Here is a 23,775-nt window from a genome sequence, read left to right on the forward strand (position 1 = left end):
ACAAAAGAAAAAAGAGAATGCACTTATTCAGACTCTTAATACATTAAAAATAAGGCATTAAAACACTGCCTTTTTTTTTTTCCTTCCAGAATCAATAATGAACAGGAAGGGTTGTAGACATTAACAGTCATGGACATTCAAGCTCTTATACATAAATTATCTTAGAAAAATGCACATACGACTTGAATAATGTAAATACATTAATGCATTTAATAATTTAAACATTAAAGCGCATTCAGGAATCCGTGGCAGAAGCTGTTCTGAGATAAGGAACGCTCCTGGAAGTTGTGTGTCCCGAGATCGATGGCTGGCTTCTCCTTGAGAGAACTCTCTGGGGAAGTCAGGCTGTGCAGCTGCAGTGACCGCCTGTCCCCAGAAATCCCAGGGCATTCCCAGCTCCTCTGCTTCCACCTCCTGTTCTCTCCCTGCCACGCTCATCAGCACTTTGTGCAGGACATCAGGGCCCACAAAAGGCCAGGGTGCACTTTGACATTTGGGTTTGTTCTGTGGGCTGCAGTTTATCTAGAAATCAGATGAAACAGCTTCAGAGAATGAAAGTTGATGGGACTGTCAGTAGGGGAGTGAGGCCTGGGGAAGTAGTGCACTCCAGGAATACTTGGCTCTTTCTTGAAGCCCTGAAAATCAGAGAGTTGGCTCTGGTGTAATGACAAATCAGGGGATTTATTCTGTTCTTGCTCCTCTGCTCTTGGGATTGAACCACCTTCAGCATTGCAGGAACACCAAGGTCCCCTCACACAATGCATTTTCCTGAGGATTTTGAGCTGTGTCACTTTTGCTGATGTACCTAAATTTGGAAGGTGTTGTATCCACCCCTCATGCCACTTTTCCTGAGTTCATAGCCTTGCTTTTCTTGGCTCTCCTGCAGGCAGGTGCTTTGGAGGTCACTGGCACCCTACAGCCCCACTCATGGAGTGGTATAAGGTATCGTGTTTAGGCCTAGATACTGATGGAGCTAATGATGGAGCTAATAAAAAAGAGCTTAGTCTGATCCCAAAGGGAGAAGAGTTGGGTTGGTTAATTAAAGGAGCCTGGCACAGAGCACCTAGTAATTATAGGTGCAAGAAGTCTGAATTTGAAGAGGATGGTGCAGCTGGAGAGGGATAGGGAGGCACCCAGAGCTCTTCAGGCTGTGGGCAAGAATGCAGCAAAACCAGATCTGGAAATCAGACCCAGGCAGAATTCCTTAGTGAATTCTTATTTATTCAATTTTTTAATGAGGACCTGAATCTCTCGTTATGCATTTATGTTTTTGCATGCACATGTGTATGTACAATTCTAGTTACACCCTATGGCTGGGAGGGTGATTTTATTAAAGACCAGAAGATTGAGAGACAGATGTTTTAAGAGGCCTTGCCCTGTAGTAGTTTGGGATAATTAATGCTGACTGCTGCATTGGTTACATTATCAATGCTGCTGGGTTGTTATCTGCAGCATCATCCCAGCAGCCAGGAGCCGGTATCACTGTGGGGCAGAGGGGCTGGTGCCACCAGGACCTGCAGGGAAATTGCTCCTGGACTCCTCTGTAGGTGTAGGGTGGGGAGCAATGCTGTGTCATCACATTGTCATCACCACTGCCAGGTCTCTTTATAGTTAAGTTCCTTAAAGCAGAATTTCTCAAACTTGGGTTAGGACTCCAAAGGGATGCAAAGGCTTCAAAGGAAGTCACAAAGTCACTCACCAGTAAACAGCTTTCTACTTGTAATTGCTGTTTGGGGCTCTGTTCCTCCTAGTTTGAAGAGGTAGCATTTACTTCAGTAACTCTTATTTTCCTGAAGGAACTTGATGCCATCTCAGCTGAGGAATGTGGGATGCGGCACCACAATAAATGAGGGAAAAAGGGAGTCAAGCTTGCATAAATTTTGAGAAGCAGTGCTTTAGCAAATTTTATTTTCTGGGGTTAAGTTCTGGAAATATTGCCCAAAATGGATCTGTTAACTTCACCTGATGAAACAGAGGCAGTTACTTTGTCCCCAGTGGATTTCTCAGTAGACCCCATCTGGGGAAGGTAGGACTGGCTGTCTGTGCAAAATGTATGATTTGTTTTAGTGCTCAGGACTAGATAATCAGTCAAGGACACTGTAGGTCTTCTGTCCTTCCAGACAGAAGGTGTGCTGTATAGTGATGGGTGGATTGCACTAGAAAATGAAATGTTAGTTCCAAGGATTTTAGATCAAAAGATGAAAAGCACCAGTTTTTGCGCCTATAGGAGAAGATGGTGCACACAAGAAAACTGTTCTGAGAGTTTGACTTGTGTGCTGACCACACGTGTGTGCTCCTTGGCTGTCATTAGTGTAAAATATACAAATGTTAGCTTAAGACACCTTTTGTGAACTGTTGCAATGAGGGATGTTCACGGTCATTTTGGGCAGTTCTGGTGAGTCTGCAGCTCTGGCCAGCTGTACGAAGGCAGAAGTGATGCCCTCCTTTCCCCCCTGGAGCAGAAGGCAGAAGTGATGCCCTCCTTTCCCCCCTGGAGCAGAAGGCAGAAGTGATGCCCTCCTTTCCCACCTGGAGCAGGCAGAGCCTGAGTGCAAACCTGGAGCCTCCCACACCTGACGGGCAGCGTCGCTGGCGGTAGGAAGGGGTGTGGTGTGTCTCTGCTTGTGGGAAGCTCCTGCGGGGGATTTTTCATAATCCTGCCCAGGAAGGGATGGGGTGATGGGATGTTCTGGACGTGGCCTGCAGGGAGAGCAGAGGAGTGGGTGGGGATCTCTCTAGGCTGGATTTCGGAGGTATAAGCATTTGTGGTAAATTCTCCTGCTGTATCACAGCCTGCTTTTTGCTTTCCTAGCTTTGTCTCCATGGGGGTATTCCATACATTATCCCCTTTCACAGCCTGAACTCTTCTCCCTGCTTAGATGATTATGTGGGGCAGAGATGTGAGAAGAAAGGGAATCTTGACACTACTCCACCTTTTTATCTTTGTAACTCCATGTGTGTCTGTCTGCTCTCACAGGGGCCAGGCCTTCTGCCTTCCAAAACTCTGCTTGGAAATCGCTGATTCAAGCAGGGAGCAATTTTAGGGCTCCTTATGAAATAAATGCCTCCAGTGTGCTCCCCTGGCACTGGGATTTCCTCTCTGATTTATCCTGCTCAGGTCTGCTAATGTCCCTTGACTAAACGGGGCATGGTGTGATGGTGTGAAGGTCATTTTCTATATGCAGTGTACATTTCTGCAGTCATGGTGGGAGGGTAGGACATCTGAAGCAGCAGATCCTGCTGGGAAAAGGAAGAAGAAAAGGGTAGTCTGGCTCTTCTTTTCACTGCGTCTTGTGGTGGGATGAAGGTTTTGACAGCCTAATTCAGCATTTAGAGAAAGAACCAAGCAGAAAGATTCCCCCTCACCCACTCCTTGCAGCCCAGCTGTGACAAACTGACAGATAATTAACAAATCAAGACCTCCTATTAGCCTTGTCCCTGGTGCATTAAAGCAGCTCCTATGTTGCATGTGTCCTTTAGCAAATGCCTGTGCTTTCTGGCTGCACAGTGAAGGATGTTCATCCCTTCAGAGAGGCAGAGGGGCCTCTCAGGTGTCAGTGCACAAATATTTCCAGGAATAGAAGTTGTCTCTGAAAGGAAGCGGTGGACAGTGGGTGGGAGAGCTGCACCATGACTGCATGGAAGCCCCTCTGATGGTGCAGGGTGCCTGGGGAGTGTCTTCTGGGAATATTGCACTGAAAGGGATGTGTGGAATTGTTATTGGGTCCCTCTTGCTTTTACAGAAAATGACATGGCTTGGAGCAGCAATTGGCAGGGCAGGTTTTCTGACTGGGGACTGACCAAGCCTGTAAATGTGACTTGCCAGAAGTGTGGTTTGTGGCAGAAACAGAGCTAATGTTGAGATGTTAATTTTACATTGTGAGCAGTGAACTGGTGCCTGCTCCTCCCTGTCCTCAACTTGCTGGAGCTGTGGGGAAGCCCCAGATGAGCTGATTCTCTTCACTTTAGCTCCTCTCTTTTGGAGAAGAATGACGAGGAGTGTCAATATCCTCTAGTTCAAGATGTTAAATAGACACAAGCCATTGGTTCAGCTTAGCACATGTTAAAGGAGAGAGAGATACCTAATTGCATCAAAACCACTCCTAAGTTCATGTATGTGGAGCCCATCAAGCTGAAAGCATCCAGACAGCATCTGCTGTTATCAAATCACTCTTGAGTCGAGCTAATTAAAATAGAGCTTCATTTTTCTGAACCATTGTTTGGCAGGAATTTGAAACAGGTCTAACCCAATTTCTGTGTGTTTATGAGCCTTTATTATATCAAAAGTACTTTTCTGTAAATGTACAGGGCAGTGTTAAATGAATTGATCCGCACTGTATCACTGTAGATGCACTATGGGCTTCCTAATGATTTCTCTTTTAGCTTTTTCCAGATATACCCCAGAAAAGCTTTGTCCCTTATCGTGTCATCTTCCTCCTCTCTTTTCCTTTCTATCTCACTCTCAAGAAAGTAAATGTCCTTGTATTTCTTTCTTTCATATCCTCCTCCTCCACTCTATTGGGATTTTTGTATTATTAAAACATTTGCACATTTGCTGCCACATGCAAATGCAGAATAATAATCCAGGACTCTTTATACTCCAGACAAGAGCAGGAGGTCTCTCACCACTGATTTTCACTCCATTCTCATCCCTGTTGGTTGCAGGGGATGGAGAGGAGAGGAATCTAAATGTTGCTATGTTGGATCTGTTTTATACAAGATTTTTGTCCTACAATTTTTTATGTTAAACATTTTCTATTTCAGCATTCAAATTCTTGGTATCATATTCTTCTTTGTAATTTGCTACATACCAAGCACTAAAGTTAAAGAGATGTAGAAATTTCTCCCTAAAGACAAGTTGCACTCTGAGGCATGTGAAAGCTAATTCATGAATATTCTCTGTAGGAAGGGAATACCACAAGTGTGGCCAGTTCTGTTCAGAACGTTTGTGCTGGAGTGGCAGCCCAGGGAAACAGTAAAGTCAAGAAATAACTATTTTTCTGGTACTGATTTCAGCCCAAGTTGTTCATATGATATTCTTGAGTCTTAAATTTATTTCTGAGCAGTGGATTCATATTACAAAGAAAGAAGTTAAGGATTAGCATGAAGTAAAAATCCTGACAGTGATCTGTCATGAAATATCCCTACAAAGGTGATAAAGACTTTGGACTTCTAAAAATAGATGGAAAAATACAAAATAAAACCTATTTTTCTGTATAATTCAAGGAAGTTTGCTTCTTTTAACTGGGCTAATTCACCTTGGAATGGAATTTTAGTGCATTTTATTTTGCATTTAACGCAGTCTGTTCTGGATGTGTGTATTCAACTCTGTACAGCCTGAGAGCAGTGCACAGAAATGGGTGCTGGAGGCAAGTGCAGTGTTCTGCCATAAGCAAACCTGTGGGGAAGGTTCTGTTAGATGTTCCCCAAATTGTGAAATATTATTGTCTCCTGTTCTGTGCTTTTAGAGAGCTTGTTACTCAAAAGTTTGCTCTTCTCTTCATTGACAGTGACTCTCTCCTGATTCCTCGTTTAATAAATTTAAGTGAATTTAATGCTGGCAGAAAGCAGAGTCACAGTGTTCAGAGGGCACAGCAGGGATGTTGTGCTGGCTGCTTTTTCTGTAAGTCCTGTAATCAGACCTAATCTGAGGGCCCTGCTGCTTGACTTGACTCATCCATTTATTTATTCCCATCTCCTTTTGGAGCCCAGCAAGGTGTGCAGTGGGTGCTTGTCTTTGCAGCAGCCCTGCCTTCAGTGTGGTCCCTTTCCAGCCAAGGAACAGGGCCATGGCTTTGAGAGAAGAGTTTCTGGTAAGCACAGCTGTACAGGGAAATCCAGATATTCTTACGTGCAGAAATAATTCAAACAACAGCAGCATTTCTGCTCACACCACGGTGAGTACAGAATGAATGTCTCAGATCAAAGAACATCCTCATAGGCTTTCCAGCATTTCCTGGATGTGCAGTTGTTGCTGTAGCTTCTCCTGCAGAAAGAAGTTTGCTGTTCTAGCAAGAAACACTCTTTGTGTTGTACAACACCAGCAGTAAAGTCAAGGGTTTGGTCTAAGGATCCAAAAGCCCAGGAAATGCATCTCTGGGGTTCCTCGTCAATTTGGGACCTAATGAAATATAGAAAATACTCAATAAAAGCACCCTTATTACTTTAAATGTTTAAATGTGGAGTTTTTAGCCATCAGGTTAATGTTTTTGTATCTTTTTTTGATTCGATTGTGAGCACTTTTCCAGGTATCTCTGCCACTTGAGCACTAATTGGATTTCCACAGATAAACGGTGCTAGCTGCAGCCCTTACATCACTGTGTTTTTACTTCATCATCATTTTATTTGTTTTTACTGTAAAGGTTAATAAATCTTGGTGTGTTTAGAGTATGAAACAAGGCAGGCAGGCGAAGAACTGCAAGGGGTGAAGTTTTATATGCTGCTTTCTCAAGTCGGGGTGGGAGGAGGAGCAGCTGCCCTTTGTGGTGGTTCTAATGGGCTGCTGGGTGTGTTAGTCACCCAGGGAGTGATCCATAATCCTTAAGATAAAAAGCGTTGATCTCTCCACTAGTTCTCAGACAGAGCTCTAAGGCATTTGAATTGGGTTACCATTGATTTAAGGTGGGGAGAAGACCGTGTACTGTGGGTCTGCTTAAAAAGGGATATGCGGGATTTATTTAGCTTATTTAATTTTTTAGAGAATATTGGAAGCCTTTCAGTGCAAGTGCGCCAGAGTTCCCTGTGGATTCTCAAGGAAGTTAATATAGTACTTGCCAGTATTTTAGGGAAGAACTTACTGAATGGCAGATTTTAGTCAAAATTTAGGCTGTAAATAAATTTCTGCAAGAATTTATCAAGGTCCCAGATGTTTGCTGTCTCATTCATTTGTTCAGGAAAGTGTATTTTTTATCTTTTTCATGGTTTCCTGGGAAGGTGAGCTTGACTTCCTGCCACAGCAGAGGTTTTCCAGCCACGAAGGCAGTGAGAAGCCCTTTTTGGCCCTGGAGGGATTGAAACTAGTGCATTTCAAACACCAAATTTTGGACGTTGTGGCTTGATAGAAATCGATTGACCGACCTGTACTTGAGCCAAAGCAGCATTAAAGACTAAATGTACTTTTTTTTTTCTGTTACAAAGATATAAAAATGCTTTGTAGCTCCTTTGGATCAGGTGCAGACTCCTGAGAAAACTGCATTACAGCCTTGGGTCTCCAGTCCTTCCATTCTGTAGCAGCAGTGGCCGTTCTTCCCTGGGTGTTAATTCCCTGCTGTGGACCCAGATTTCAGAGAGATTGTTGATGCTTTCTGCAGCATTTGTCAAGGAAATGGCTGCTTTTTTTTTTTTTTCCTGAAGTGAGTAATTGTTTATTAATTTTTCAGCACATAAAGAGCATAATTATAATAGTCCCTGACATATGCTGGCTGTGCCAAGGTTTAAGAAAAATAAAACCCACTAGAAGTGCTGTTTTGAACCATCTCTGATTTTTCAGGCCTTCCTGCTCTGGACCCAAATTTCTATGTAGGAATTTGGGACAAGCTCACAGTTTAATTCTCTGTAGAATTAAATTCTCCTGGATGTTTTAAGTCAGTTTAGCATGGTGGGATTTATCAGGTGTTTTGAGAAAGAAGACTAGGTGACCAGTACGCTGGATTTTTTGGCACGTGCAGTTTTTTGGTACACACAGTGCTGCATAGGTTGAGCAGCATCCTGGATTTGTCCTGACACTTCTTTGCTTTGTTTCTTTAAGCAGTGAATGTAACATCCGTGAACAATGCTAGATTGACCCCAGGGGAAAATGAAGTGGGCCCATTGTTTGCAGAATATTTATGGTCTGGACAGCTACCATGGAAATGTTCCTCATGTTTGCCATTTTACTGCGTTTCACCCCTGTTATAGAGGAAGCAACATAAGAATTGACAAGGAAACTCAGTTGCTTTTGAGGCTGGTCATGGAGGCTGCTGGATTGCAGGAGGAATTGTGTGATCTGGGCTCTGCTCTGCTGAGAACTGGACAAAGACAAGGGACGCAGCTGCTTTTGAATCTATAAAATTATTCCACTGGCAGTCCCCACAGACGGGGCAGCTCTGGCCAATCAGGCTTCTTGCCCCTTACTTCGTTTTTCCCTTAATGGGGCAATTAACAGCAGGAACAAAGTGCATGGTCTGCTCAGTCTTTATGATTATTTGTGTTGCAATAAATGTCGAGGAGGCGAGTTGCAGACCAGCACCAGGAACTGTGCAAATGCAGAGGAAAAAGATCATTCTTGTCCCAGAGATCTCTAAGTAAAAAATAAATTTGCAAAAAGGTCTTCCAGTGTTTTGAGTCCTCATTTTGCTGTTTCTTCCCAGCTGCTGTGGTTTGCATGATTTATTGTGCACCTGTCACAATTTCCAGCTTCTTTAATGTTTTCAACATGAAATCTTTTGTTTGTTAGATTCTGGTGATCCAGATAGTTTCCTCCAGAATCTACTGTATTTATTCTCATTCAGATCTTCCTTGTCCTAACATCACCTCAGCCCTCTGACTTCAGCCCTAATTGTTTGGGGCTTGCTGAAAGGAAAACATTCATTCTCTAATCTACATTCCCTATTATTTAAAAATCCTGTGAAATGGGGTTCTTGAAATAGGAGGTTTGAGGAATAGTAACTTGATGTTTTTTCTTGTTATTTGAGTCTTTTCAGTCTAAAACATCTTCATAGCTTCTTCTACAGATGGGTTCTACTTTTGATCCTCTTGGACTGAATCTAAACCTTTGTATTACTGGCTTTGTCCAGTCCCTTGGCTGTTGACTGTGGAATTAGAAGGATCTGGGTAGGTGTGAACAGTGCTCCTGTTCTGGTGCATCTCTGCTTGATTCAGCCTTCTGGAGTCTCCCATTCAATAGTGGTTTTAAGTACTCAGGCACAATTGTTAGGTGTGACACAGACTTCTGTCCTCACATCATTCTCCAGCTCCCTAACATGAATGAGCATCCTGCAGTCCTTGTCTGCCCTGCAGTTAGAAGAATGAAAATGTAATAAATTACAGTTTCATTGGTTTTTACATTCCACACATGGGAACGGGGTAAAAGGGATTTCTTTGAAAGCTGCAGGAATGGCAGCAGGGTTAGAGGGAGGAAGGTGAGAGTTGGAGGTGCTGTCATCTCCTCCCCTGGGGCTGGATAATGGATTTTTTTCAGTTGTGGAGCCGGGGACTGGTCCTGGTTGTGCTGTAGTGAGCACCTTGGACACCAGGTTACCACATTCCTTTGGAGTGACTGAGCTCAAACAGCTTTAATTTTACAGCACACCCAGCGATCCCTGAGCTCCCTCCTGTAAGAAGGGAGAAGCAACTTGTGGAAATGGGGAGCTGTCATGGAAAGTTCTGAAAAGCCACTTCTCTTTCCTAAGCTTCGACCTGTCTGGCATCTCTCTTAGGTCCTGTGGGGTTTGGTGACCTTGTCACGGCTGTCCCAGAGGGGAGCAGCTCCCGCACCTACGGCTGAGGCTCAGCCCTGCAGTTAGTCCCAGTCTTATCCTCAGCTCTACGTTAGTCCCTGTTTTATCCTTGGCAGGACTCAGCTCTGCGTTAGTCCCAGTCTTATCCTCAGCAGGACTCAGCTCTACGTTAGTCCCTGTTTTATCCTTGGCGGGACTCAGCTCTGCAGTTAGTCCCAGTCTTATCCTCAGCAGGACTCAGCTCTGCAGTTAGTCCCTGTCTTATCCTCAGCTCTGTGTTAGTCCCTGTTTTATCCTCAGCAGGACTCAGCTCTGCAGTTAGTCCCTGTCTTATCCTCAGCTCTGCGTTAGTCCCTGTTTTATCCTCGGTGGGACTCAGCTCTGCAGTTAGTCCCAGTTTTATCCTCAGCTCTGCAGTTAGTCCCAGTTTTATCCTCGCCCTGCGTTAGTCCCTCTCTTACCCTCGGGATCCCGGCGCTCAGCTCTGCCCTCGCTGCTGTTCTCTGTAAACACAACCTCAAATCATTGCTGTCCCCCCACACCCCACCCTGCTCATCTCGCTGCAATTCCTTCTTTGGTGGTTCTGGGCATTACAGGCAGCTTCAACTTCACATTAGGCAGAGATTTTCAAAGTATTGTCCCTCCGAAAGTGAGATGATTTCAATAAAAAGTTAAAATGTTTGAACTCTAGAAAAAAGGTTCATGCTCCTCACTGGTTAAATTTATTATGGCTACATTATCAGTTTAATACATTTAGTTTGCTCTTCTGCTCGTATTTCTTATAAGATGTTTTTCCAGCATTTATCACTTCCCTGTAACAGTTTTTATTGTGTTAAGCCTGATGTTATGAAGTCTCATTTGTAGGTGTACTTCTGAACTAAAAAAATATGTATCTAGCACATTTTCTCTGCAAATAAAAATAGTTATTGTACATTTCTTTTAATGTACTTGTAAGTTTCTGGATCTTTTTAGGTTTATGCATGTAAGTTTAGCTTGAATGTTACTCCTCTTAAAAAGACAGGGATTTAGTCAAGATGTCCACTGTGTTCTCCATCGAATTATAAAAAACTGAAGATGACAGATATTTCACTTTGAAAGGTGACTACTACACAGATGAAGTTGCTACTTTTCATAAGGGTTTTTACTCCATATATCAATGTGTTTTAAGAGAGACTTGGGTCAATAATACCATGCTTTAGAATTCCCTAAATACATATTTACACAATAGACCTTAAAATATATTAGTCTATCATGTCAGCTCCTGTACACTTCTATCTGGGATGTTTTATGTCCTTAACATATGACACAATAAAACTTTATTTTATATAGCATTTTTCATACAAATTGTATCCTAAAATGCGTTGTGGGGTTAAATGAGACTTTCACAAGGTTAAAATTTAAAAAAAGCTGAATGGTGCTGGAAAATTAAGGGCTCGGCATGGGATAGATGTATTTAATTGAACAAAGGGAATCTGAGTGGAGAATGCAGCGAGCCTGTGAGTGTGAAAGGAGCTGCAGAGCAGGATCCCTGCGAGCACGGGGGTTATGTGAGGAAAGGCTTGTTCTGTGTCAATGAGGGAGGTGCAAAGGTCGCGCCTTGAGGAGCAGCTGGAGGAAGTGCGGAGCAGCTCCTGGACAAAGGGGTGGAAAGCTGGGGCTGTGTGGAGTGTAATGGGAGCACAGAAGGGACGGGAGAGCTGAGCTGAGCTGAGTTTAACTGAGCTGGGCTGAGCTGAGCTGAGCTGGGCTGGTGGATGGGACGGGCCCGGCAGCGGCCCCAGCGCGGCCTGCTCTCCCAGGCACAACACTCCGACAGCTCACATGCGCTTCTTCCTGCCTTTCAGAATTTTTTTTTTTTTTAAATTTTTTTTTTTTGGTCACCCTATTCATGTAAATTAAGGAAGGCTTTTTTGTATGTGATAATTATAGATAAATGTATTTAAAGTAGATCTGGATTTTGTAGTCCTCAGGAAAAAGAGGAAGAGCAATTTTTTCCCCCGTCCCTGTCATGTGTTCGTTTTAATGAGCAATTTTAAAAAATTGAAAATAAAAGAGGAAAATGAATAGGTGTTGAACCAGCCTGTGATATGTAAATGCCAACTAGTAATTACCTAAAACCTCAATTTTCTTTCTGTTTCATCTTGCAAAACATTTCATTTCCACTGAGTGAAAACACTTAATTTGGGGCTCTGACGGCGGGAGCGGGGCGGCGGCTGCGCCGCCAGGGGGCGCGCGGGGTCCGCCGTGAGGGGCCGGGGGCCGGGGGGCCTCGCCCTCACGGGCCGGCCGGGAGGGACCGCGGGGACGGCACCGAGAGACCTCCGAGACCTCCGGGCCCGGCCGGGAGAGACCGCGGGGACGGCACCGAGAGACCTCCGAGACCTCCGGGCCCGGCCGGGAGAGACCGCGGGGACGGCACCGAGAGACCTCCGAGACCTGCGAGACCTCCGGACCCCGCCGGGAGAGACCGCGGGGACGGCAGGGAGAGACCTCCGAGACCTCCGGGCCCGTCCGGGAGAGACCTCGGGGCCCTCGGAGCCCAGCCTGGCACCAGCACCGCCCTGGCAGCTAGACCAGAGCACTGAGTGCCCGGCCGGGCTTTCCCTGACCGCCTTCAGGCACCGTGACTCCACCGCAGCCCCTTCCAATGTCGAATCACCCTGTGAACAAATTCTTCCTGGTGTCCAACCTGAGCCTCCCCAGATGCAGCTTAATACTGTGTCCTCTTGTCCTGTCACCTGTTTTCTGGGAGAGGAGCCCAAATCCCACCTGCTATAACCTCCTGACAGAGTTGTAGAGAGTAGACGGGTCCCCCCTGACCCTTGTTTTGTTCAGGTTGAGCAGTGCCCACGACAGGGACACAGCCAGGACCCGGTTCCTCACCCTCCATGTGGGTGCCACTCAGTTAGTGTCGCTCAAAGTCCAAGTTATGAGCACCTAGGATTTCCCCTCTTTGGTCTTGTATTATTTTTGATGTTGTGGGGTTTTTTTGTTTTGGCTTTTTTTTTTCTTTTTTACTTTTTCTCGGTTGTTTTTTTGGTGGCCTTTTTTGTGTGTGTGTGGCCTTTTTTTGGTCTATGTTTGTTTGTTTGGTGTTTTGCTTTTTTCTTTTCTTGGGGCTGCTATTCTGTATTCTCTTAGTTCCAGGTTCTTCATCTCAGAAATGGCTCAAAGTGTGTTTCTTCCTTGCCTTTGTTCCCATGAATCTTGCTTTTCTCCCTCCCGTGAATCTTGCTCTCAATTGTATTTTTCCCCTCACTGTTTTACATGAGGGCTTTGCCATTGTTGTTGCACCATTTTTAAACTTTTCTCCATCAAACTTTGAGATCTGCCAAACTTTGTCAGTTTTTAGGTGTCAACCAAAGTAATTCCAGGGGTTTCACAGAGCTGGGGTTCAGACCTCCAGCAGCACAGGGCTGTCTCTGTCCTGCAGGAGCAGCAGTGCTGGCGGTGTGGCACAGAGGTGGCACAGAGCTGGGATTTCACAGAGCTGGGATTTCACAGAGCTGGGGTGCAGGTCCCTGAGCTGGGACAGGGCCTGTCCTGGAGGAGCAGCAGTGCTGGCGGTGTGGCACAGGGGTGGCACAGGGGTTTCACAGAGCTGGGGTTCAGGCCCCCAGCAGCACAGGGGTTTCACAGAGCTGGGGTTCAGGTCCCCAGCAGCACAGGGCTGTCTCTGTCCTGCAGGAGCAGCGCTGCTGGCAGTGTGGCACAGAGGTGGCACAGGGGTTTCACAGAGCTGGGGTTTCACAGAGCTGGGGTGCAGGTCCCCAGCAGCACAGGGGTTTCACAGAGCTGGGGTGCAGGTCCCCAGCAGCACAGGGGTTTCACAGAGCTGGGATTTCACAGAGCTGGGGTTTCACAGAGCTGGGGTTTCACAGAGCTGGGGTGCAGGTCCCCAGCAGCACAGGCCTGTCTCTGTCCTGCAGGAGCAGCGCTGCTGGCGCACTGTCCCAGCCAGCCGGGCGGGAGCGCGGTGGGACGCGCGAGCGCTGCCTCCTTACTGAGATATACGGCTTCATAATTAGCCCCTTGCATTTTTCCCGAGTGCTGGCATCAGCGTTCTATGATGTGTTTCCCTGATTAACAGCTGCTTTGCAACTATTTCCGTGTGCCACCGATAACCATATTTGTCAAGTTAGTCCTGGCAGGGCACTGATTTCTTACTAAAACACAGCATTTCAGTTGTGAGGGGCTTTCTTGTTCACTGTTGTGCCAGGCTTTTAAGTCAGCCCTTGTTAAAACGTAAGTTGGCTTCAGCCTGATGCTTGTTAACAGGATTCTGGGTATCTCCTTTAGAGTAGGAGTGCAGAAACCTTTCACAGACAATTTAATCTTCCGAGCCTTGCAAACATACAGCCGTACACTGAGGGGGTGTTGCTGTAGGCTAATATATTGATCAGTTCCATTTGCCCTATAGCTGTGGCCTTCTGCTCTGGCTGAAATAGGTTGAGTGTTTGTTGATACTGCCATATTATTATTTTTTAATACACTGGAAAAAAAATTAATTCCAACTTCTTTTACATACGTCATGTATATTGCCAGTGTTGATTGCTTCCGCACATGTAATGTAAACTGTCTGTGCATAGTTCATGGCCTGGGCCGCCTCTGCTTAATGAAAAGAAGTGTTGCTTTTAAACAGATACAGATCCACTCAGAAAGACAAAATACCATCCCTTGCAACGTATAATTCAAACCCAACCTTTACATCACAGGTCATCTCAAAGTCTCGGTCTATCAACAAATGCTGTTTAGTAATAACCTACAGAGGGTTCCCAGTATTAGGAAATCTGTTAGAGCTCTTACAGGCTGCGCTCCCGGTGGCTTTTGAGTCTGTTTCCCACATGGAACTCTCTTACCAAATCCTGTGTAACTTTTATTGGTGAGGAACTTTTACATTTCTGTTAATTTTTTTTTTTTGAGTTGATAGAAAATAGGCATTTGCCACGGTATTTTAAATTTCATGGTTAATTTTTTTTAATGCAAATAACTGATAAAGTAGCTTAGATTGCTTTATTGGAAACCCTGCAGATTTGAGCACAATAAGAAATAAGGCTGTCTTTAACTTCCCCATTAACACAAAAGGTAGGGAAATGAGGATTGCAGGACCTTCGCTGCTAAGTTAATGTCCAAGTGCTGTGCTTTGGCCCAGAATTTTGTCAGTCCTCTGCTCTCCCATAGCATCTGCAATAAAGTTTCTGTCTTTATTTTCTATCTTTGACACTGAAGCAGAGTATTTGGCCTGAATTTATGTCATTTATCCAGTTGCAAATGCAGTCTATGAATAGTGACATTGATCTTTTGGTTGGAAAATCAAACTGCAGGATAGGACCTGCTGCAGGATTCCACCCATCTCCACCCAGTCAGAAAGATGTTTCTGTGGATCCTGTCACTGCAGGAGAGGTGGTGGTGGGAAAGCAAGTTTGTGGGACTGACTGGCTTTTAAAAACCAAATACACTCTTTTTCTTTAAAACAAGTATGCACCTGATCCATGAGATAAAGGCAGTGTGCTCGGCAGTGCGTGCTGGCAATCTAAGAATCAGCACAGTGATACAGTGCTCATTATTTGGCAGTGTCTTAATACCATAAAAATTTGGAGAAGTGTTACAAATGCTACAGAAATAGTATGGAACAATGTTAGCAGCTGAGTCAGAGTGCTATTTGCCACATGATTTTTTTGGCTGTACACAGGACTGCAAGTCTTCTCATCTTCCTCCTCCTTTTTCTGTTTAAATTATGGAGTGCAGTTGCTCTTGTTTGTGCAAAGAAAATGATCCATAGAAGGTAGGGAAATTCTTGTGTATGTTTGTTGAAAATATTGGCATTTTGACGTGGCCAAAATTGCTTCGTAAGTTGCTCATGTATACAAGATTAATTATAAAAATGAAGACATTTTGTCTCAGCCTATAGGAATGTTCAGGGGTAAATGCAAGCACAGTATGAGAAACGTGGGGTTACCAGAGGGAGGAATACATGTCCAGGATTCTTTTTGTGGAGTTTGTTGTTGCTTGCAATTTCATTTTGTTTTAAGATTAAAAAGGCTGTGAATAATGGAGGAAGTAATGCAGGGGAGAGATAAAATAGAAGTTTATTTTGGACTGAAATTTACTACTGAAATGTTTACATTTTTATACGGCAAAAATAAGCTTTAATAAAGGGTTAGAATCAATGAAATGTTCACATGGTTGTGATTGAAATAGCACACTGAAAAATACTGCTTATTTCTCACGGATTTTGTAATACTTAAAAATTGATAATTAAATATAAGAGCTTGCAGAACTGCAAGTGTGCAGGCTGTTCGTGTCTATCTCACTAAATGTGGGGGGGAGTGTTAAGGAGTGTCTGAAGACACAAACAAGTAATTATTGTTAGAAGGAGAGTGGCTTTGATATGTTCACGTGTCTGTCGGGCTGCTCATTTGGGCATCTTTCTTATTCAGCATATTATCTTAAGGTTATTCGCTTTATATTTCTGCATCTGGCACAGCAATATCAGCACAGTTTAAATCTGCGATTTGCCTGTCACCTGCATTTCAGCTGCAGACAGATCAAGTGCACATAAATGAAGCCAAAGTGTACTTTATGTGGGGTGTTTTGCTCTGCTGTTTTGTGGTTCAGAATTACTGAATGGAACTTGAGGACAAAATGCAGGAAAACAAGAAAATGAAAAGAATTAAAAATACCCCATTCATTTTATCCTCCCAACTTTGAAGTGTGCTGGGACTTTGTCAAATTCCCGTTAAAATAAATATGTCAATTTCATCTCTATTCCAAATTCATTTATCATGCTTTTTTAAAAGGTGTTTTCTGCTTTACCTGATGTTTAAATTGGATTCGCTCGTTTATGCTGTTCTTTGCTGTATCCCCCATGTTTTTCTTAAATGAATTAGTAATGACAGCGTACTCCATCATACCCTCTCTACAGCCACTTTAAGGGAAGCCTGGTGATCTAAACCTTTTAACCTATTAAAGATGATTTTCCCCAATTGAATCAGACCCACCACAGGTGTAATAACTAATCATTTAAACTACACCTGCTATTATGTATTTTTAAGCCATTATGCATGTTGGATAGATGATAATTCATGTTTATTGCATTGTCCAATGGATCCGTTTTGCCTACACTAGCCTGATTAATGTATTTAAAGAAATAAGAGATGCAATTTAAAAGAAAAAAACATTGATGGAATGCACTGAGGAGTACATTGAAAGTGCCATTAAACCCATCAGAACTTTGCTCTCTGACCAGAAATGCATATTCCAAGCATTTGATTCAAACACAAAGTGAAACTTAGTGATTTCAGGAGTGATGCTTTATTTTCCCTTCTTTTTCTGCTGTCAAAGTTTTGGAAACCTTTTGGAGAAAATCTGAATTCTGAATTCCAGAAACTGTATTCTAAGATAAGCTCTAAAATACCTGAATAACATGGGTCTAGCATATTAGGATGGTTAATTTTAGCTCTAGAGAAGGGAAGTAATCTCTTCCACTAGTTCACATTGATGTGCTGTTAGCACATTATTCCTCATGATGCCACAATTGGAACAGATGATTTTGTATAAAAATGGAGGGAATCACTGGTGCAGTAACATGTAATAACATGTGTAACAATATAGGGAAGTATGTGGAAAATGGAACTACCATATGAAGAAAAAAATCAAATACCTTTCACTGGCACTAAATGGAAATGTGAAAATCTAGTGCTGTTGTTGATGCCATTGAATATTCTCCCAGACTTTACCCTTTGCTTGTAATAAGTTCTCTGTCACCTTAAAGAAGGATGTAGAAGTCAGTTTGTAGACAAAAGTAATCTGGGCTTTTGCTGGTGTGGAATATAAATTTAACTACTTGCCTACCCATTTGTGTCATTCAAAGTGACTTTTTTGATTGTTGTTATGTGATCCAAAACATGTGAAGTCGCTTTTTCTCTAGTCTTGAGAAGCTGAGGTTTATTTATTGCTTTCAATAAATTACAATGATGGCAGAAAAGGCCTTAATCTCTTAGAATCTGCAGGGAGCTTTAAGTCAGATAGAAATGAAGCATTCTTACAATAAACCAACTGTTACAGATCACATGCATTGACTCAAGGTTGGCTTTAGCTGTAGGAGCCAACTTAGGTAAGAAGATCACAATATAAATAACAAACACCTAATAATCTTAAAGGAGTTTTTTGTACAGATAGAGCTGCTCCCAAAGTAATTAGACAAGAAACTTCTAGGTTGAAATACAATAATTGTAATACAATAATTGTGCTGTCTGGAGTTAAACACAAGCTCTGATACTTGTTGAACCATTTCTGAACGTTGGTGTTATCTCTGTGTGATGGGTGTGTTGTCTTACCTCACAGTACACAATGCCTGATACAAAACAGGGATTTGACCATACCTAACTTGCATCTTTTGTCTCTTCTTTTTCTCCAATCCTCCTACCCTCCCCAGATTGTGACAGCAGTGAAATTTTTACAGAATCCACGGGTGCGCCAAAGTCCTCTTGCAACCAGAAGAGCATTCCTGAAGAAGAAAGGTATGAACTCCTTAGGTTGTGATCTCAGTGATAATGAGGGACCTGGAATTAGTGTGAAGTATTGCTGTGGAATATTAGATGTTACGGACAAAGCAATTAGTCTGTCTCAAAAGAAGATCTGAGGTTTATAAGAAATATCAGTCTCTTTTCTTCCCAACTGACTAGTGCAATATTTGTACCAGATGTGGAATTGTAGAATACAAAAGACACATGGGAAATTTCTGGGTTAACTGTTATCAGATCTTTTCTGCAGTGAGGATGGTTCAGAGCTGTGGACTAGCTGGTCAGTTCAAACCTTACTGACACTGGCTTTAGAATGGCCAGTCTCTGGGTGAAAAGGTCAAATGTTTCCAAAGAGAGCCAGAGAGAGGCAAAGAACTTGGTAAAAGTCAACAAGGTCAGGTTAAGGTCAAGCTTGGGGTCAACCTGACTTTCAGGCTGAAATGGTAAACTACTGACTGAGTTTAGCCCTTTCCTATACTAGGGATAGAAGACAGATCCTGACAAATCCTATATCATCTTAGTGAGGTGCAGCATACTTTGGTCATTGCCTACAGAGAATTTATTTTACTTTCTGACTCATGGTGGAACTATCTTTTGTTCCTATTTCGTTTTGAAAGTTTTTATTCCACAACTTGCAGTGCATTCCAGGTGATGTTCACTCCATATTTTGCTACAGTCCTGGGATCAAATTGCTTACCACAAGATATAAATAATGAGGGTTTTTACTTGAAGTTAATACGTGCATTGTGGAGCACTGTAAGGTGTTGAAATGATACTGAAAATACAAATTCCAAACTTCAGAAGGGAGTGACCCACATATACATTGAAGTCATAAGTACTTCAGGGTACATCAAATTCTGGAGCTAAAGATCTTGAGCTTTGAAAAGTAGGGAAGCCTATGAAATACGTGTTTTTCTGTTTGGAGTTACAAATGCTTGTTGAGATGCCTGAGACCTGAAGTCATGAGATGGAGAGTTCAAGTGTACGCAGCGCTGTGCTCATCTTGGATAGCAGCTGACCTAGGAGGGAATGGCAGCCTTGTGCTTTGGCAGTGATGTCATGACAAGTGGTTCACGGGCACGTCATTTGCAGTGTGATCCTCTCGCTTGTCCTGGTGCCAGTTCAGAGGACATTCCAGTCACATAGGTATGTTCCTGCCCTGCCCTGCCATCAGGATGACATTAAAATTTGGAGCCTGTTGGTCGCTGTGCGCCATGAGTTTTTCCTTGAAATATGTGGACCTACGGGGAGTAATTAATCATAAAAGCTTGGGGATTTCAACTCTATCATGGAAGCAATGAAGCAAGGGAAAGCTGAGCCTAAAAGCTGTGCTGATTACCCAGGGTAACCTGATACAAAATCTATTGTTGCCGAGAGATCCTTAGCCCCCAGTATATCGTGCAATATTATAACTGCCTGATCTTCTTCTGTGCTGACAATGACCAGTTAGTCCTCATTTTCTCTCTCAACACAGCTGGGTTAGAATTTCATTTGCAGAAGGTATTTAGAGCAATTTAGAGACAAATGTCTCTGGTGTTTGCTCTGCACTTCCCCACCGCAGGCTTTGCTGAACAGTTTTTCGTATCAGGAGCTCCATCTAATCTGTTTAATTTTAATAAATCCCTGACTGGGAGAAGAGGAAGGGTGGGGAGATGGAGGCACAGAGAAACTGTGGCCGGACTAATACTTCTTATGAATTGCTTGGCTAATAATTACTAAAGAGCAGAAATGGTTTGGTAGAACTGTTTGTTTGTTCCTGATTGTTAATTAGCACTCCTTCCCTCTGTGCTAATTGTTTTTTTTTTCTAAACTTAACCATAGGAGATAGGAAGGAGTGGGGTCCAGTAGCGCCTGTGCCCAGCAGTCGCTGGTGCTGTGTCCATGTGGAAGGTGGCCTGTGTTCAGTGTTGTGGTGCCTGTGTGGTCTGGCAGATAGAGCCAGTCTAGGAACGCAGATGTCATGGCTGGTTCAGTCCTGAGTGGATGAGGGGCTACAGGGTTTGGTGGGCTGTTCCCCCAGTTCTCTGATGTACAGTCCCTGTCATCCCAGTGGAATGTTTATCCCCAGATGAGGCTGTCTGGTAGAAAAGTCCTTACTGCCAGTTGAAAAAGGTCCTGCAAGCCTGACTTGGGTTAAGAAATTTTGTTTCTGAGGCTCACAGAGGTGGTTCTGCCTAGAATTACAATATTTTCTTCTTTTTCTCTAAGCATCTCCTTCCTCAAAAGGGCTGATCAAATTTTATTTCCTTTTAGTATAGGAGCTGGATTTGGCTTAGTACATTTCAGCGAGACGAGAAATGAAAGTTTCTGCAGGATTATCACTGGACTGGGTTTGGTGAGACAGCAGTCGTAGAGGCTGAAATCAGGCGTTCCTGGTTCTGTGCGGTTCAGGTGGGGCTGAACTGCTCTCTCTGGCACATGGGGTGATACAGTGTTGATGACAGTTGGGAGAGTGAGGGTATCCTGGATTTGTAAAAGGGCTTTCAAAAGTCAGATGAGATTTCTCTGTTGTCTTAAGCACTTTTAAACTCCCATATACAGAGGCATTAATGAGAAACATGAAGTTATTAGAATCATTTATCATTTTCTTTGAAGCTTACACTGGCATTTTGTGTAATTTATGACATTTCCTCCTTTTTATCATGAACTTCTTCAGATGAAGGGAAAAACAGCTGTTTCCCCTCAGAGTATCTGAAAGAAAAGAAAGGAAAAAAAGATGCTGTTTGTTTTTTGTCCAACTCGCTGATTCTGCTGATGACATGCCACAGAATCAGCGGCGCCTTGGGAGTAATTAGACAGCATGTGGGGCTTAAACCCTTGTGGAAATGTGTCTGTCATTTAACTGTTGTGCCTCAGATGTCCTGCACTGCTCAGTTACCCATCCGGTAACTCATGTGGCTTGTTAATTTTGTGTGCTCTGAATCTCTTGCGTTCTGGCAAGACAGAGAAAGGGGGTGGAAATGCACTATACATGCACTATACAGTCTGTTTTCAGGGTGCTGGGTTTTTGGGGCAGAGGAGGGGAAAACTGCTAAGTTACAGACTTGTTGTGTCATCTTGGATGAAGAGCTGTTTTCTTACTTGCTTGGTCTCTTCATCTGTAAAATGACTACGGTAATGCCTTTCCAGAGTGGGATTGTGGAAACTGATGAAAGCATATGAGGAGCTCAGAAATAATAGTGATGGAAGAACAGAGGTGCATTAGAGCAAGTTAATGTACAATTGTTGAGTTATGTTGGGAAAATGTCCACTCAGAAGGTTTTCCGCAGTGCATCAGTGTTCCAGAAATTTTTTCCAGTGTCAAGATGCCAGACTATGGTGATTTCTGAAGAGATGAAAAATTATTTAATTCCACATGCCCTTCCCAGTCAGAGCTCAAAGGCACTTGATCCCTGGAAACAAATGTTGTCAGCCCCAGAATCTCCAGTAGAAACTGGCTTAATTTTCTTCCTTTTTCTGTTGTCTGCATTCTTAGAAGTTGAACCTGCCTTTTCCCCTTTGTCAAAGAAACCCAAGTGAATCACCTTCAGGACCTGAGGGAAGGGGGCACAGCCCGCTGCTGGAGGGCTTAAAAAAAAGCAAATTCCTCAGCAGATTTCAATTTAAACCCTCTTTTATTACTCTTCTTTTTTTATAATTTAAGTCCATTTCATGAGGCAGTTTGCATGTCCTTGAATGGAATCTCGTTACCATGAAAGCTTTTTTAGCATTGATTTCATAACAGTCTTAATTTAATAGTGCCGTCATTACTGAGAAGCTCTGAGAGTGAGGCCCCAGCTTTCCAGGTCACTGACCTTTTAATTACAAACCTTGTTTCTGATGGCCAGGTTATCGACTGGACAGCTCCCAGCTCCTGCCCCCAGCATGAAGATGAAAATAACTGCCTTTCCTCCCCCACTTCAGAAAAGGGAGGAAAAGAAAAGTAACCTCTTGTGTTTCCAAAATTAATTTTCTCCTTCAGCTTTACTTTGTAATTAATTCTTTAACATGTCTCAGTGAAGCTCAAACAGTTTTTGCAAAGGCTTTTCTTGAGAAGAAAATACAATGAAAGCCAATAGAGTCCAGTGCCAACTCAGCCGGAAAAATAGAGTTAGTAACCTGTGGTGTCAAAATATCTATCGAGGCCAAACTGCTCTGGCTCTCCAAACCTTGATACACAAATGTGGGATTAGACCATTACTGTTGACTGCTCAAGGAATGCTTGGTGAGTTGTCCTTCTCTTCAGACTTCCTGCCAGGATACGGATTTGAGAGATGGCGAAGAAAAGGAGTAAGGGCTTTATTTCACTGCTGTGCTGCTGTTGGCTTCTCTGTAGTGGCTCGTGTGGGCTGTGGTGGATTTGTGCTGAAGACAGTGTTGGTAGTGCAGGGGTGTTTTGGCTGTGTCTGAGCAGTGCTAACACACAGAGCCGAGGCTTTTTGCACTTCCTCCAGCCGTGAGGAGGCTGGAAATGGATGAGCAGTTGGGTCACCTGTCCCCTGCTGGCCACCGGAACAGATCTAATCTGTTCACTGTTTCCAGCACAACCAACACGTAGCCCCACACTAGCTACTAAACACTAAAACCCAGTGCTGTATCCCAGCCAGACACAGCACAATTGCAGAATTGATTGTGGGAGTGAGGCTTGTCCTGTTTTGTACTTGCAGCTCAGGTAACTTGTTGTCTAGCTGCTCACACCAATGCCTGCACAGACCTCGTCGCTTGCACTTGCAAAGCTACAAGCAAGACCTGAAATTCAGATGCCAGTAGCAAAAATTTATTGCAGGAACATGCTTAGTGTTTAATTTCTAGTACAAATAAACACCCAGTGAGAAAGTTCACTAGCGTAGGTAGAAGCGGGAGGTGCTTTCTGATTGTTTAAGAAGTTTGCAGCAGGTGTTCAAGCAGCATAAAGTGAGTCTAACATCTTGTGTAGACATTCAGAAATGACTGTAGAGGTTGAATGGAACAGCGCATTTCTGCATTTTCAGGATGCTTTTTATTTCAGGATTTGGAGCACATTGTACCCATTAACTATAGAAACTTTGCAGCTAGTTGCATGGAGCATGTTCGATGGTGTTTATAGGGTTATCTGTCATTATCAGAATCATGGTGTGATTTAGATCTCACTGTGCTTCCCACCTAAAGAGCATCCACCTCTGAGGTAGAGGACAGCAGCTGCTCAACATCACTTTGTGATTTTTTAGGAGAGGAAATGAAGAATACTTTATCTAAGTGATCTTGCAGAGGGAGCTTTAGGGATAGAGAATGTAATTACTGAGTAAAAAATTTACTAAGATTCTTGAGGAGCACTATGGGATATTTAATTACTAAAGATGGTTGGGCCTCTGTTTATGACTGTGCAAGACAGCTAATGTGCCTTACAGTATTTTGCTAGGTTAAAGAAATATGTGTCCTACACCTGTCATACCCCCAGTTTGTCCTTTAGGTGCCTCCCATCCAAGCTTTGGCTGTACACAGCCCTGCATAAATGGGGAAATGTGCTTGTCTCCCAAAGAGCTTATTAGGGAACTTAAGAATGAAGAGTGAGAGAATGAAAGCCTTCATTGCTAACAAGCTCACACCAGTTCCTATCTAAATCAGCGTTAGTGGTGATCACATCCATTTGTGGCACTCTGCTGTGTTTGCCCAGTGCTGATAATGTTCAACATACAGATTTCCACTCCTGGAGTGTCATAATGCAGAAGAATAGATATGCTCATGATCCAGAAATTAGTTCCACCTTTCTGTGTTTTGTATTAGTTGCCTTCTTTTTTCTTCCTGAAAATGATTGAGAGTCTCTATCCATCTGCTGAGAAGGAGATGTCTTCCTG

At 43.4% G+C, this 23,775-nt stretch overlaps 1 protein-coding gene across 1 annotated transcript in view; it reads left to right on the plus strand.

The window, feature by feature from the left end:
- Positions 1 to 23,775, plus strand: part of PEX14 (peroxisomal biogenesis factor 14) — a 70,173-nt gene that overhangs the window by 15,469 nt on the left and 30,929 nt on the right. Inside the window, exon 3 of the mRNA XM_033079335.1 lies at positions 17,875 to 17,959. Within this exon, the coding sequence (XP_032935226.1) occupies positions 17,875 to 17,959 (85 nt within the window). The remainder of the gene's footprint in view (positions 1 to 17,874; positions 17,960 to 23,775) is intronic.

The sequence above is a fragment of the Catharus ustulatus genome, chromosome 24 (genome assembly GCF_009819885.2).
Source record: "Catharus ustulatus isolate bCatUst1 chromosome 24, bCatUst1.pri.v2, whole genome shotgun sequence".
NCBI lineage: Eukaryota > Metazoa > Chordata > Aves > Passeriformes > Turdidae > Catharus > Catharus ustulatus.